This window comes from Panulirus ornatus, chromosome 3 (genome assembly GCF_036320965.1).
Source record: "Panulirus ornatus isolate Po-2019 chromosome 3, ASM3632096v1, whole genome shotgun sequence".
Lineage (NCBI taxonomy): Eukaryota > Metazoa > Arthropoda > Malacostraca > Decapoda > Palinuridae > Panulirus > Panulirus ornatus.
In genome coordinates, this window is record NC_092226.1 from 18,213,711 (window position 1) to 18,230,723 (window position 17,013).

Below are 17,013 nucleotides of genomic sequence, written 5' to 3' on the forward strand. Positions count from 1 at the left end.
TAAAAAGTACAGTGAGGAAAAGATGACCACAGAAGAGACAAAAAGATGCAGGGAGAGAATTTATTAGGGCTTGGGATATTTCAGATGATGTTAGAGGTACGACTGAGAATCATATACAATGGATGCTATTTTGTGTGTGGATGTGGCATGAATAGTGATGCTGGTCTCACCTACTAGATAAGTCTGCAAAGGGAAAATGTAGGAAGTGCTTCTGTAACATGTGGAAATCCACAATCCAGTTAAACATATTAGGCTTGAGGTGAGGGGTTGTAAGAAAGATTTCAGAGGCTTTATGATAAACAACATGAAGTTCAGATAGTTTTTGAACTGAAAACCTTATCATATACACCTCTTCTTCATGCACATTCAGCATGTTCCCACAATGTGGTTAATCATGTGGCCAAACCTTGACATTTTTCTACTAATCACTTCAAAACCCTTCCAGAATGCATAAATATACAATCACAGCATCATTCCAATATCACTATTTACAAAGAAATACACACATAAAATCATTTATATGATTAAGAGATAATGACTGAAAGTAAGTTTCAATCAAATTAATTAATATTCATACCTGAAGGTTGGAGATGTTCTTATTAACTTCAATCTCTGATGGTGCTAAATCAAATGGTGTAAGATTTAGGCTCTCACAAATGGAATTACATTGGTGTGAGTGCAGAAACAAAGCCATTCCCCGTGTGCCCAAGTTACCATCACCATAGTCATTTCCTGATGGAAGAAAAACAAAGATGGGAGAGCCTAACTTATAATCTTTGGTAATAACCTCAGGAGATGCATTCTCTTCATTTCTTTGCTGTTAAGACTGTTGCATCCTGATAATGACAACATAACATCAACTTAATACTAGTCTCTTTCAACAAAGATCCCTCCTACAGAAAAAACCAGAGTTCTTGAAGGAAAGTAATACAACTTCCTTTTTCATGGACTAAACTTTCAGCGTAAAATGGTTACAAACTCTTACTTAATTCAATAGTACAGAGATACATTTCTAAAATAATATTTTTATAAATCTTCATCTTAATCCATTTTATCATCTAAAATTATAGACCTAGTGTTCTGAAAAACTTTCAATTATCCTAAAGGTAGAAGGAAATGGTGATCCACTCCATTATGTGAAAAAAGTTACATATAAAATCATCTAAATATAGCCAAAATACTTAAATGTTTTGTGCTATTTGCTTGTAAGACAATCAATGACTGAGTTATAAAGTTACATATATGCACGTGCATACAGCTGCATTTTACGGATAGCAAATGGTAAATGGTCATTTAGACAGAATCCTCAACATAAATTTACCCAACAAAAATACCTTCAAACAAGGAAATTACTTCTAGCAAAATTCCCATTTAATATCAATAATAACCAATATATTATTATTTTCATTATCTTCTTTCTTCTTTTGCACTTGTTCATGATTTCCCCACATTAGGAAGGTAGAGCCAGAAACAGATGAAAGAAAGGGCTCATTTGCTCATATTGATTCTCTGTCATATCTAATGCAGCAAAGCCTCAGCCTTTCTATCCAAGAATAAGCCCTACTGACCTTTCCATGGTTCACCCCAACTGCTTCATATGCTTAGGTTCAGTCAGCTGACAGCACATCAAACCCTGTACATCACATCGCTCCTATTTACTTTAAACTCTGCTGCATGTTTATGTTTGTGAGCACTCAAAATCATCTCTCCTTCCTTCCATCTCCAATTAGGTCTCCCTCTTCTCCTTGTCACTTCCACTTCTGAAATGTGTATCTTCTTCGTCAACCTCTCCTCATTCATTCTTTCTATAAGCCTGAACCATTTCAGCACATCCTCTTCAAGTCTCCCACTCATACTCTTATTACCACATCTCTCTCTTACCCTACCATTATTTACTTGATCAACCCTCTTTACACCACCAACTGTCCCAAAATATTTAATTTACAACACACCCACCTTCTCCACACATCTTCATCTACAGCCCATGCCTCACATCCATACAATAATATTAGGAAACTATACCTTCAAACATACCTATGTCTGCCCTCCCAGATAGTGACCTCTCTTTCCACACACTCCTCAATGCTCCCAAAACCTTCACCCCCCAGCCCCACCCCACCCTATAACACCTTTGCTTCCATGATTCCATTTGCTGCCATGTCCATTCCCAGGTATCTAAGAACATTTCTCTTCTTTCAATTTTTCTCTGTTCAAATCCACACCCTAATGAACCTGTCTCAGCAATGCTAAACCTTATACTTCTATAGTTTCTCACTTGAGTATGCCACCAGTAGTATGTCACAAGCAAACAAAAACTGACTAACTTCCCAAGCCTATTCACCCCAACGGACTGCATAACTGCTCCTTTATCAAGACCCTTGCATTTGCATCCCTCACCACCCTATTATAAACTAATTAAATAGTCGTGGTGACATTACAAACCCCTACCAAAGACCCACCTTCACCTGGAACCATTCACCCTCCTCTCTACCTATTTCTACACACACCTACTCACATGATAAAAACTCCTCACTGCTTCTAATAGCTTTCCTCCTACACTAAATATTCATAGCACCCCCTAAAATGCATCTTTTCTCACTCATTCTCTCCATGTGACCAAACCATTTCAATACATCCTCTTCTGCTCTCTCAACCACACTCTTTTCATTACGACACATATCTCTCACCCTTTCATTACTTACTCGGTCAAACCACCTCACACCATATATTGTCCTCAAACATCTCATTTCCAACACATCCACCCTCCTCCACACAACCCTATCTATAGATCATGCCTCATAACCATGTAACATTGTTAAACCACTATTCCTTCAAACATACCCATTTTGCTCTCCGAGATAACGTTCTTGCCTTCCACACATCCTTCAACACTCCCAGAACCTTCGCCCCTGTAACTCACTTCCACTTCCATAGTTCCATCCGCTGCCAAATCCACTCCCAGATATCTATAACACTTCATTTCCTCCAATTTTTCTCCATTCAAACTCACCTCCCAATTTACTTGTCCCTCAACCCTACTGAATCTAACAGCCTCACTCTTATTCACATTTACCTATTTACAAATCTTAATGTATCCCAACATGTATTTCAACCCCAAATTCAGATTCAGCATGAAAAATAGTCATTATACTGAAGTTTTCAAGCAAGTTTATTACCCTCACAAAAATAATACCAAATATTACAAGGAAATTTTTCACCCAAAAACCTTTTTGTTTTAAAACTGACAAATGACACAATGAAAGGCTTTTATACTTGTAATTATAATAGAAAATATTACATAATGCTTCTCCAAGGCAACAGATACCCAATAATTACAAACTGAACGATCATGGAATCTCCTAAAAGAGTAACCATTAATTACTTGCAGGCCTTAATGTACCCCTACATATATTTCAACCCTTGGTTTAAATTTGGCAAGAAATACTTCTTATACTGATGATTTCAAGCAAATCTAGCCTCACAAAAATACCAAAAATTGCAAGTAATAGTTCAGGGATTTTCTGGCCCAAAAATCTTTTTGTTTTAAAATTGAAATGTGACAATGAAATCCTCTGGAACTTGAAATAATCAAGGAATATATCTTATAATGCTTCCCCAGGGTGACAAATATCCAATAAATACAAACCAAATAATTACAGACTCTTCTAAATGAGTAATCATCAATTACATATTTACAGGCCTTGATGTCCCCCAACATATATTTCATTCAACCCCATATTCAAATTCAGCGTGAAAAATAGTCAACATACTCCAGTGGTCCTACTCTGCCTGTCTGGTAAGGCATGCTGGATTGCAGATGGGTATAGCACTCTTGAGAGGGTTACAAAGGACCACAAATATCGAAAGATGCATGTCCACTGGAATAATGTCAGAAAAGAATCAATTGCTCCTCAAATGTCTTTCTTTCAATATGTTTTGAGGCTGGGATTACGATCAGCTTTCCAATGGACAACACAGCTGTGCAGCAACTGCTGAAACAAGATTAAAGCTGTTTTCTTCTCGTGGAGAGGATGGTTTGAACTTATTACCTAACTCAAATGTGAGGGACAGTTTTCTAGCCTTTTCCACAGCTAGGAATCTGGTAGTGCAGAATCTTTGTTGTAGTCATGGTCTGTGCCTCCTGACATGACACTGGAAGCTTTGCCTTAAATTGGATCCTCTAATTAAGAGTACTCAGAGGTAGCCCTATTCTGCATCTAAGACCAACACTTTGCTGCCAACTCAAAGACTGCAGGAATCAACACCATGTCTGGGACTAAAAAGGCTAGACTCAGATTTTTCTTCTCTATTTTCAAGAAAAATTCTAGAAAAAATGTTTTCAGATAAATCAAATCTCAGAATCTTGACTCCAGTAACCCTGAAGTGGAATAAACAGCCATGGTTCACGAGGCTGCTGCAGCACTTCTAGTCTTATCACAAGTTCTGTACAGTCTCTTAATCACTTAAGTGGGATCCATCATAACATTTTAGATTTTAGAATCTTCATAGTTTGGCTTTTCTCGCTCAACATCCAAAGGAATTTATGAAGAATACTCAAGATTACCTCCTTCACAATATCTATACTTTCAACTTTAGACAATAAGTCATGATGGAAGTCTTTCAGACTTTTCTGAAAGATTTTGAAAATCACCCATAAATGAAGCTGTATGTTTAATATTTTCCTCAAAGCTTTTTCATGATGAGACAGCCAGTGACACTATTTTCAATTATTTCGTAATTATCTAGGATCTCTTTCTAAGAAATAGTCCTGGTGTTACCATGCAAATTTTCATTTATTACATAAACTCGAGCAGGTGGAGTCTGGTAACACCAATAATGCTATAACTTCACAGGTGAATTTTGTTGGAGACATATCATTGATGTTTGATGTTCATCTGCTTGTTCCTGCAAGGAATAGACTACTGAGATATTTTTTCTGTGGAGCCTGTAGCTCTCCTATCTTAATCCAGGTGGGATCTTTTACATTCTGGATTTTCTTGAGGGAGCAATATGGTTCCATAATTTGTTTTTCTAACTTCTTTCTTATAAAGCTAGGATCACGAAGAAAGTTTACTGAATTTTCTTACAATGTGTATACATAAAAATCTAATCATGTTTGGCATTCCATCCCTGGTGATAGGATGAAAAAAAAATTGCCCACACATTTCATGAGTGTAGTAAAAGGCAACTAAGAGGGGGTAAGAGAAAAGGACAGGAAACCCTCCCATCATGTATTACTTTCCAGAAGAAGGAGGAAATGCTGGAGCTATGGAAGGATAGTTTCCTTTATGAATCAGCTATCAGTTTTTGATGCTACCTTCCTTATAAGGAAAACAGCGAACATGTATGAAAGAAAGATAAACATTTGGTGACAACATTTATTGGGAAATATTCATCCAAGACTGAAGTTCCAAAAAATTAAATGGATAATGTAGGGATTACTCTATTTCAATTCATTTTCTTATTTTCATACTGTTCACTATTCCCCACCTTTACTTCAATACAGGATAATTCTTTCTTTCATAGTTGATTGTTGTTTCCCACATTAGCAAGGTAGCAATAGGAAAAGACAAAGAAAAGTTGCATTTGCTCACATTCATTCTCAAGCTATCATATGTAATGCATCAAAACCACAGCCCCCTATCCACAACCATTAACTCTCAAAATTTCATGCTTAATGTCCAGTCAAGTTCCTCGAGGAATATTTCACTTTACTGTTATCTATATAACACTTTTGTTTATCTATTCAAAGCTTTTCACTTTTTTAAAAACAGAGAGGAGATTCAGATGGATACAGAGGCCAACAGTCCCTGCTTTGTGCTGTCTGTAAGAAGACCATGATGTTATAAAGATGGCTTCTGTTGTTAGATGTTTTGTCACTCTGTTCCTCTTATCCTCCCTTCTCTGACACTGGGTTTATGCCTTTCAGAAGACAATATTCCAGCATGGGAACTAGAGAACAATTTTTGGTATGCCATTTTCTGTTGTTTAAAGGATTTTCTTTAAGACCATCTCCTTCAAGTGAAAATGCTCTAAGATGCTCAGAAGGCTCTGTCCTTAAGTGAGATATGTAGGTCATGAAAAGTGAAAAAACATTTCTTTGTCAAAGGTAGAGCCCTGTAAGTATCAATCAAGTTTTCCTTTCAAAAAGTTATTTTTCAAGTCTAGACAGTAACAAGCCTAACGAAGATATCTGTGCAGGATAATGTATGCAAACAAGCATCTTACCAACCTCATAAACATTATAATGGTCAAGAAGGAAAATTCTCATGGATTCACCCTAATTCTTGTGAATTTTTGACAGTTCTTAACCCCCATCCCATCCAAAGCAAGAGCTCTTTCAGAAGCTCTTAAAGTTTTGACCAAAGGTGAAAAAATAATGTGTATATGGAAGATACTATGTCTTACCATGACTGGTGTGAATCTGTGGATCTGTGTATAAATCACCAACACCTTGGATGTCAACTACTATGAGCTCATGCCCAGATCTGTGAAAAAAAGTACATTACTTAAAGCAAAAAACATTCAAAGGTAAATCTGACTAAAATGCAAAAAAGAAAGCCAGACAAAAATTAAGTTGTCATGCAGAATAAAAACACATGAAATAACACAATGATGTTGAAAATATCTGTATACTGTACTCATAAAACATAACATTAAGGCAGGAATCCATCCCTCTGATCACCCATGCAAATTGACATCTACAGCTAGTTCTCATTTCATGGCACTGGAAAAGACCACAGCTTTAGTGAACAATAAGTACAAGTGCAGCAGATTAAGTAAATAAAGTAACCTCTCCAATTCTATTCTAAATAACACTTCTCTCAGGCACATGAGCTCAGTGAGTAAAATGTTGAATGAATTGGAATGGTGAGATCAACTTTGGAAGAAACCAAAAGCTTGGCTCATGGGAGATTCCAAACAACTTTCAAATTTTTCCTCAGAGTGAATCTTCAGGAAAAAAAAAAGGATCTGTATAAGATCAAGATAAAAAACAAATATGAAAAGAGAAAAAATACAAATGTTAAAATCACATAAACAACAGCCCTTTACTGTGATTAAGTAGCCTAAGTCACTAACTGTGTAATTACCTATCTGTACTGTATAGGAAGGGAGTCTTACACTATGGGCACTCGTGAGCATTCTCTACTATAAAACTTACCAAAATCATGAATGCTGTCTGCATTAACCATGTCATCAATCATTCTATTCCATTTATCCACCAATCTTATAAAAGTAAATTGTTTTCTTTACATCTTCTTTAACAAGCTTCTTACTTAATTTCACATTATGTTCTCTGGTTGTTCCATTGCTAAATCTCTAAAAGTACTATTCAATGTCCATATTATTGATCTGTTTTAAAAATGTAAAAGTTGTGATCAGGTCACCCCTCACTCTTTGATGCCTTTAGCCTCTCCGTGTAACTTGACTCTCTCAATTCTAGTACCATCTTTGTTGCCCTCCTCTGGACCTTCTCTATTTGTTCTTTGTGCTTCTTTTGGTGAGGTACCAAACTTGAGAATATTTTAGTTTTGGCCTTGTGTATGATATAACCAGCTTGCTAAATATTTCCTCTATATATTCTTCAAAGGTATTCTGATAATTGCCATAAGACATTTTGTCTCCTTTACCGTTCTCATAATGTGAAACCCTAGTGATAGGCTAGGTTAAATGCTGACTCCTTCTCCCACACAAAACCATGCCAGACAATCAGTATATTGAGGCCTCCTTTAACTTTGTCCCATTCCTAGTAATTTACATTTGCTAGGGTTGAATCTTATGTGCCTATGTATCAAACCAACTTTGGAGTCTGCAATCCTAATCATTTTTCAGTTCCCTCATGACTTTTGCATCATCTGCAAACATATTCAGGTACGAGTCCATACCTTCAGGCAAGACATTCACATAAATCAGGAAGAGCAACAGTCCCAAAACTGGACCCTGGGACACTCTACTGGTGATTCCACCCATTTGGAGAAGGCTCCTTTGATATGCATCCTTTGGTTGCATGAATGAGTGGGTGCTACAACTACCCTAAAATCTGAATGGTGAGGTGGCTTGGAAACCAAGATGGAGTGGAGATTTTTGGTAATTTGTATTGTCTTTCTCTTAAAAGAATTTGTGAACCTAGGTCATATGGAGAGAATGAGTGAAGAAAGATTGACAAAGAGGATATATGTGTCAGAGGTGGAGGGAATGAGAAGTGGGAGACTAAACTGGAGGTGGAAGGATGGAATGAAAAAGATTCTGAGCAATCGGGGCCTGAACATACAGGAGGGTGAAAGACGTGCAAGGAATAGAGTGAATTGGAATGACGTGGTATACTGGGGTGACATGCTGTCAATGGATTGAACCAGGGCACGTGAAGTGTCTGGAGTAAACCATGGCCTCGATGTGGAAAGGGAGCTGTGGTTTCAGTGCATTACACATGACAGCTAGAGACTGAGTGAGAACGAATGTAGCCTTTGTTGTCTTTTCCTAGCACTACCTCGTGCACGCGGGGTGAAGGGGGTGCCATTTCATGTGTGGCAGGGTGGCAACAGGAATGGATGAAGGCAGCAAGTATGAATATGTACATGTGTATATATGTATGTATACATATGTATATACGTGTATGTATATGTATGTATACATTGAAATGTATAGGTATGTATAGGTGCGTGTGTGGCCGTGTATATATATACATGTGTATGTGAGTGTGTGACTGGGTTGGGCCATTCTATCGTCTGTTTTCTTGCGCTACCTTGCTAAAGAGGGAGACAGCGACAAAGTATAATACATAAATAAATAATTAAATAATCTATATAATAATTTATGAAATGATGGCCTGGATGGGGACTCAAGAACATTTGTGTCTTCTTTCCACATTTCTGAACATAGTCCACCATCTTCCAAGCTTATTAGCACACTCCTTTTTTTTCTTTTTTTTTAAGCAGAGCCCATTTCCAACCTCGCTTCTAAAAAGAGTGCGAGTTACCTTCTTGTCTATGAGCAGAGTTCCTTTCCCTCTTTGTAAGTGTCAGACTCAGAATAAGCAAGGCTCTCACACAAATAAATTTGTTGACTAAAATTTCATCTTATTTGACTACATATGAACTCCATCTATACCTTTCTTTCAAAAGCTGGTACTCCCAGGGCCTACTAGCATCCCTCATTCATAAATCATTAAATTTTTCAACTGTTTTTCTGAAACTGATGTCACTAAACATCTTACATACTATCTATGATGCACTATTAAACATTAAACACTATTTTTCCTACAATACATACCTTTCAAAGGTGAAATGAGAGAATGCTTGAGGAGTCATGCGAATGGCCTCTGAACGTACAAAGCCAGAGTTTGAATTGTACTTGACATAATGACCTTCAATGAAGTGTTCAAGGTGAAACAAAGGACTACCGTCTCTCTCCACCATTTCAAGAATAGCCATTTGGAATATGTCTACCTGTAATACATCAAAAAATTCCTTGATAAAGTTGAATACACCTTAATTCATTTTCTCAAAAATCTCAATTTACTAAACTATGTAGAACACACAGATAATGCCAGCTGCTTCTTAGAGCTGCTGTTGTTAAAAATTTGCCAGGCTTTAACACAGTTTGGGTCCTTATCTTTAGATGGTCTATCCCTTCATTCCCCACTTTTAGAGCTTGGACGGACACAGTTAAATGAAGGAGAGATGAGGAAATGCTGAAAAAACAGTATTAGGTATATGGCAAGAGGAACCACCAGCATGAGAAAGTTTCAAGATTAACAATACATCAGCATTTGCTTTTTCATTAAAAATATAGCTCATACAGACTAGTATGATGTTTCACAAATAGTCTCATGACATTTTGTGTTAGAGGAGTACAGTTAAAAAAAAATACTATTTTCAATCTGAAGACAAAAACAAGTCATACAGAGCTAAAGCTTAGCTGACTGGGGTAGTTTCTTTTTCCTTTTTCTTTATGTCTCATGCTTCATTCAAAGACAAAAGTCCTCATTTGTGAGTTATAATGTATAATCTACTACAGTAATATGCGCAGAATTAACTTACAAACAAACTTGTCCGAGACTATGTCCATATACAATAAAACCTCTGCGACATGATAGAAATGGGGAAAACGATGAAAAGTGTGAGTGTGAATTCTAAAGACTATTATGCGCCATAAGAAATGAGGAGTAAAATTTATTTGAACATAATTAGATCATTCTAAATGCGAGAGGAAAAAACTAATTACCTGATTACCCAAAAATCTTTTTGGCAATTCAATCAACAATTGCACAAGCATATTCAGATGCCATATCTCAGTTCTGATGTCAGAGCAAGGTCTATGTGCATTTTCCCTGTAATTAGTCATTTTCCTCTATCATGAAATAAAACAACAGGTACCACTAAAAATGTTTTAAATACTCCCACTTGAATAAGTAGAATTTACAACTCATGAACATTTGAGTTGAACGTAAAAGAAGTGGACTTCTTTAACCCTGTCTATTTCACTTAATCTTTAAGACTATGTCCTCAAAATACATCTATTTTGATTTAGTTTTTGATTGTCAGCTTACAGACAAAGGAACAGACAAATCATTCTGCCTGAAATAACATTTATGAAAATATTACATAATGAAACAGTTTTCATGAATTCAAGTTACCTCTGGGAATACATAGCTGATTATTGGTGTTTATGCATCTGGTCATGGGAAGAAAAATCATGAGAGGCAGGCAAGTGTCCTGGGAGCCTCTGAGTGAGTGTGTCAGCAGCTTTGATGCATGAGACAGGGTTATAGTGATAGGTGATTTAAATGCGAAAGTAAGTATTGTGGTAGTTGAGGGTATAATTGGAGTACATGGAGTATTCAGTGATCTGAATGGAAATGGTGAAGAGCTTGTGGATTTGTGTGCTAAAAACGACTGATGATTGGGTATACCTGGTTTAAAAAGAGATATACGTATGTGAGTAGGAGAGATGGTCAAAGGCCATTATTGGATTACGTGTTAATTGATAGGCATGTAAAAGAGAGACTTCTGGATGTTAATGTGGTGAGAGGGGCAGCTGGAGGGATGTCTGACCACTTTCTTGTGAAGGTGAAGGTGAAAAATGTAGAGGTTTTCAAAAAAGAGAGAATGTTGGGGAGAAGAGAGTGGTGAGAGCAAGTGAGCTTGGAAAGTAGACTTGAGTGAGGAAGTACCACGACAGACTGAGTGCAGAATGGCAAAAGGTGACAGCAAATGACACAAGGGGAGTTGGTGAAGAATGAGATGTATTTAGGGAAGCAGTCATGGCTTGTGCAAAAGATGCATGTGGCATGAGAAAGGTGGGCAGATTAGAAAGGGTAGTGAGTGGTGGGAAGAAGTAAAGTTGTTAGAGAAAGAGAAAAGAGAAGTGTATGGATGATACATGTAAGGAAGGGGTGCAAATGACTGTATAAAAGAAAGCGGCAGGAGGTCAAGAGAAAGGTGCAAGGTTTGAAAGAGTGGGCAAATAAGAGTTGCGGAGAGAGTATCATTAGACTTTAGGGAGAACAAAAAGATGTTTTGGAAGGAGGTAAATAAAGTGCATAAGACAAGAGAACAAATGTGAATATCAGTGAAGGGAGCAAGTGGGAAGTAATAACAGGTGGTGATGAAGTGAGGAGATGGAGTGAGTATTTTGAAGGTTTGTTGAATATGTTTGATAATAGAGTGGCAGATGTGGGGTGTTTTGGTCAGGGTGGTGTGTGAAGTGAGAGGGGTCAGGGAGAATGGTTTGGTAAACAGAGAAGAGGTAGTGAAAGCTTTGCTGAAGATGAAAGCCAGCAAGGCGGTGGGTTTGGATGGTATTGCAGTAGAATTTACTATAAAAGGGGGTGATTGTGTTGTTGATGGGTTGGTAAGGATATTCAATGTATGTATGGATCATGGTGAAGTGCCAGAGAATTGATGGAATGCAAGCATAGTGCCATTATACAAAGGCAAAGGGGATAAAGGTGAGTGTTCAAACTACAGAGGAATAAGATTGTTGAGTATTCCTGGGAAGTTATATGTGAGGGAATTGATTGAGAGGGTGAAAGCATGTACAGAGCATCAGATTGGGGAAGAGCAATGTGGTTTCAAAAGTGGCAGAGGATGTGTGAATCAGATGTTTGCTTTGAAGAATGTATGTGAGAAATACTCAGAAAAACAGATGGATTTGTATGCAGCAGTTATTGATCTGGAGAAGGCATATGATAGGGTTGATACAGATGCTTTGTGGAAGGTCTTAAGAGTATATGGTGTGGGAGGTAAGTTGCCACAAGCAGTGAAAAGTTTTTACCAAGGATGTAAGGCACGTGTACAAGTAGGAAGAGAGGAGAGTGATTGATTCCCAATGAATGTCGGTCTGTGGCAAGGGTGTGTGATGTCCCAATGGTTATTTAATTTGCTTATGGATGAGGTGGTTAGAGAGCAAAATGCAAGAGTTTTGGAGAGAAGGGCAAGTATGCAGTCTGTTGAGGATGAGAGGGCCTGGGAAGTGAGTCAGTTGTTGTTTGCCAATGATAGAGCTCTAGTGGCTGATCTGAGTGAGAAACTGCTGAAGTCAGTGACTGAGTTTTGAAAGGAGAAAGTAGAGAGTAAATGTGAATAAGAGCAAGGTTATCATTTTCAGTAGGGTTGAGGGACATGTTAACTGGGATGTAAGTTTGAATGAAAAAAAATTGGAGGAAGTGAAGTGTTTTAGATATCTAAGAGTGGACTTAGCAGCAGATGGAACCATGGTGGAAGCGAGTCCCAGGATGGGAGAGGGGGCGAAGGTATTGGGAGCAATGAAACGTGTGAAAAAGAGTGAACGTTATCTCGGAGAGCAAAAATGGGTATGTTTGAAGGAATAGTAGCTCCAACAATGTTTTATGGTTGCAAGACTTGGGCTCGAAATATGGTTGTACAAAGGAGAGTGGATGTGTTGGAAATGAAATGTTTGAGGACAATATGTGGTGTGAGGTGGTTTGATCGAGTTAGTAATGAAAGGGTATGAGAGATGTGTGGAAATAAAAAGAGTGTGGTTAAGAGAGCAGAAGAGGGTGTGTTGAAATGGTTTGGACATATTGAGAGAATGAGTGAGCAAAGACTGACAAAGGGGATATATGATGTCAGGGGTGGAGGAACAAAGAGAAGCGGGTGACCAAATTAGAGGTGAAGGGTGGGGTTAAAGCAATTTTGAGTGATCTGGGCCTGAACATACAGGGTGTGAGAGGTGTGCAAGGAATACCAGGGTTAAAGTGTTGTCAATGGACTGAACCAGGGAATGTCAAACATCTGGGGTAAATCATGGGAAGGTCTGTAGGGCCTGGATGTAGATAGGGAACTGTGGTTTTGGTACATTACACATGACAGCTAGAGACTGAGTGTAAACAAATGTGGCCTTTTTTGTCTGTTTTCCTGGCGCTACCTCGCTGAAGCAGGGGGTAGCAGTACAGTTCCCTGTGAAGTGGGCTTGCACCAGGAATGGATGAAGGCAAGCAAGTATAAATATGTACATGTGTATATATGTATATGTGTTTGTATGTGTATGTATATGCATGTATATATGTATATGTTGATATGCACATGTATGTAATGTGCTTGTATGGGCATTTTTGTATACGTATGTGTATATGAGTGGATTGGCCATTCTTCGTCTGTCTCTTGGCACTACCTTGCTGACACAGGAAACAGCAATTAAGTACAATAATAAAAAAAATCTTATTTGGTCTAAAATATGGAGAAATGTTTCCCAATGTTACACTACTATCCTTTAGTTATGTTTCACCCCATGCAAGATGGCAACCTCTCAGGGAAGAGGGACACACTGAATGCAGCAGTGCTGGCAAAGTCAAACACAACTTTCTGAAAATGCCTTTACCATTGCTCTGCCCCAGATTTATTCCAGTTCTCATAAGTTTAAAAGGTATTTTGTTATGCTTTGAAGCAACTTCATACTGATGTTCAGTGTAAAGTTCAAGTGCATCAGGCTTGCAAATTGGCAGCAGTATCTACAGTAATCTGCATCAAGTTCTGTCATTAAAAGTACTGGCTTCTTAAGTTTAGATAAAGATACAGGTATCTGTTAAAATTCTACCTCTATCTATATCTCTCATGCCCATTCCCTCCTGGACCTCCCTTACAGGGGTGGCCACGGCAAAAGAGTCTTCATAACTGGTAAACTCCAGTGCTGCTTCTTAGCCTTCAGTGCTTCACACTTAACAGACCACTGGCAGAGGACAACTCTTAACGCAGTGTTTTAAGAGGCTCCTACCTCATGTTCCTTCCAAATACTTCAGCCTAATGTGTGTTTCTAATGTTCCTGCTAAATGTTCCAACCTACTAATTCTACCTAATGTTCCAATGAATTACTTGTACTTGATGTTTCTACCTCATGCTTCTATCTACTACTTCTATTGACTGCTCCAACCACTCTGCCAAAAGGCAGAGCTAAGGCTAGTACACGGTGCTCACTGCAGAAAAATCTAAAGTTGCAAAGAATGAGCTGTGTGAATTAACTGTAGTCAAGTGTCATGCACAACTGGGAGAGATTGTATGTTTATGAACAAAATGCCAACACTCCACGTGTGGGTGATGCAGAAAGAAAAGACAGCTACCCGGGTCACAGGATTGCAACCTGACAACCACAAGTGTCTCACTACATAGCCATCACTAACCCTCCTGATACCCAGCATACTCAGAAATAAACAGGGAGACTTTGAAAACAAAATTTGAGAATAAAACAACCTTTATGAAGATCACCAAACACTCTTACCTTTTTTGGTGGGTTATGTCTATTATACTCTTCACCCCAAAGTTTTGCATCCATCTGCAAAAATTAAGATATTTATCAATGGATACATTCCAATAAAAAATTAATCAGACAAAAAAAATTTCAAATAGTCTTAAAAAAATTCAAAAAATGTTTCAGTCGAAGAAAACAATTGTATCTTCTTAACAACAAAATTAACTAGATAGATAATGCTTTCAATGAAGCACCATAATGAACGAAGTACATGTCATTTTCACAATGATAAATACCCAACCCCTCTAATCTTGAGTGATATATCACTATGCATTACCATTGTAACCTGTCTGAATTAACAACAACAAAAGCACAAAGCAATACTCAGCCTATGAAAATAAGATATCATATTCTTTGATCAATGGCTAAAAAACTTTCTGATCAGGGGCTAAATCAGCCAAAGTTAGTTTATTAGCATTTCATCTTCCTATCCCATGCAAGGTTGGCAACAAACCCAGTTGTCATACACAAAGGATCAGATTGAAGAGGAGCAATAAGGTTTCAGGAGTAGTAGGGGATGTATGGACCTAGTGTCTGAAGAATGCATACGGGAAATACTTAGAGAAATAGAGGGACCTTTTAAACAGAAGCCCACATGGCCCAGGCAAGCATGCCAATACCATGCCCATCTCAGATGAAAGAAAAAGTGAACAAAAAAGAAAGAATCAATCAGGGTTCTCCAGGTTTTTCAGATCTGACTCATAAAAGAAGAAAGGTTTTAGGAAGAGGGAAAGACAAATAAAGGAAGAGAATTCCACAGCTTGGCTGCCCGAGGGAAGAAAGAGGCATCATGGCAGCCAATCCTTCAGTAGACAGCTTCAACATAGAAGCTGCAGAAAACAGTTACCAAATGTACACAGGTCCAAACCCTGGGGGTGAGGATACAAGTAGACAACTCATGAGAGTGATGGCCTAAACCAGTGTTTCCCAAACTTTTTTGGACGTGACCCTGAACACAGAATATTTTTGGCCTGGTGACCCTCAGGGTGGAAACATAAATTCATTGTAACTTCATTCAGTTTAATCCAATAAATTTTACTGAATTTTACTTTAATTCAATGCCAGTAGATTTTGAGATTTCCTACCTTGATCGAAGATGATGAAAGGCACAACTTCATGCAAATGTAATTTATTGCAAAATTAATCAAGCAAAGAAAAACATACTTTTGAGTGGCAACTATGATGCTGCTTCATAAGTGTGCCCTTCTGACTATTGATTCTTTGCCTATTTGCTTATAAATCTAGTAAACAAAAATTGCAGTTACCATGATGATGCTTTTCGATGATCACACAAATGACAGAAATTTGATAATCTTTTCTTCAAACGGACTTCATTGCAAAAACTTAAAAGGAAGAAAACATGTATTTTAGAGGCTACCGTGATGTTCCTTCATTCTATGGGTAAGTTCTACCAGATTCGACTTTATGTTGACAGATATAGCACAGCGCAAATGATGCTGATGATTCAGACAGTTCCTTGCTTTAGTCCTGATCGTCACAAGAGCTGAAAATCACTTGTTCACAGAGGTATATGGTTGGAAAAGGGAGAACAGCCTTTTCAACTTCACGAGTCAAAATAAGCTTATTCTTGAGATGAACCCAAAATTCAGAGTACTAGAGACTTTCGAAATGTTGCATCTGCACCTGACTTTTCCTATAGATCTTTAAGTTCTTGAAAACCAGGGATATCTTATCCATCTTCACTGATGTTCACACCGAACACATTCCTAACCTAGCTATACTGGCGTAGGTCAACATTTTCAGGCAATTATACGTCCATTTCCTCCTGAAGCTTCTTCAAATAATCTTGAAAAACCACTTTAACATCAGCAAGGGCTATCTCTGTCAAATCTCCCAGCACTGCACTAAATTCTGCAAAGGCAGCCTTTTTCCCCTGGCTAATCTTTCTCTCCAAAGTACAAGTTTCTTCTTGAATGAGGCAATCTTTAACTGATGTCCATCATAGTTTGATTTCAGCCTTGCATGTCAGAGTTCAATTCATTCAGGAGCCTGAAAATGTCGCCTAAAAAGTTAGCTTTGCCACCCAAGCAGGATCATTGAAGAAGTCGGCCACCTTATGCTTCTTCTCTTAGAAAAAAACATCTATTTCAGTTTTAAGTTAAATAACTCATCCCAGAATTCATCCTCAAGACAGCCAGTAGACATCAGAGTGGAAAAGTAAGTACTGGTGATGTGATCCCATCTCTTCACACATTTTATGGAAAATACATGAGTTCAAAGCTCTGG

The 17,013-nt window shown here is 37.9% G+C and overlaps 1 protein-coding gene across 10 annotated transcripts in view; it reads right to left on the reverse strand.

Annotated features, from left to right (window-relative positions):
• LOC139760964 (eukaryotic elongation factor 2 kinase-like) overlaps positions 1-17,013 on the reverse strand; it is a 145,773-nt gene that overhangs the window by 47,920 nt on the left and 80,840 nt on the right. For all 10 annotated transcript variants that reach the window (XM_071684767.1, XM_071684747.1, XM_071684754.1 and 7 more), the window contains 4 exons: positions 14,737-14,790; positions 9,271-9,446; positions 6,409-6,488; positions 578-732 (listed from right to left, as the gene is read on the reverse strand). In XM_071684767.1, coding sequence (XP_071540868.1) covers positions 578-732; positions 6,409-6,488; positions 9,271-9,446; positions 14,737-14,790 — 465 coding nt within the window. The remainder of the gene's footprint in view (positions 1-577; positions 733-6,408; positions 6,489-9,270; positions 9,447-14,736; positions 14,791-17,013) is intronic.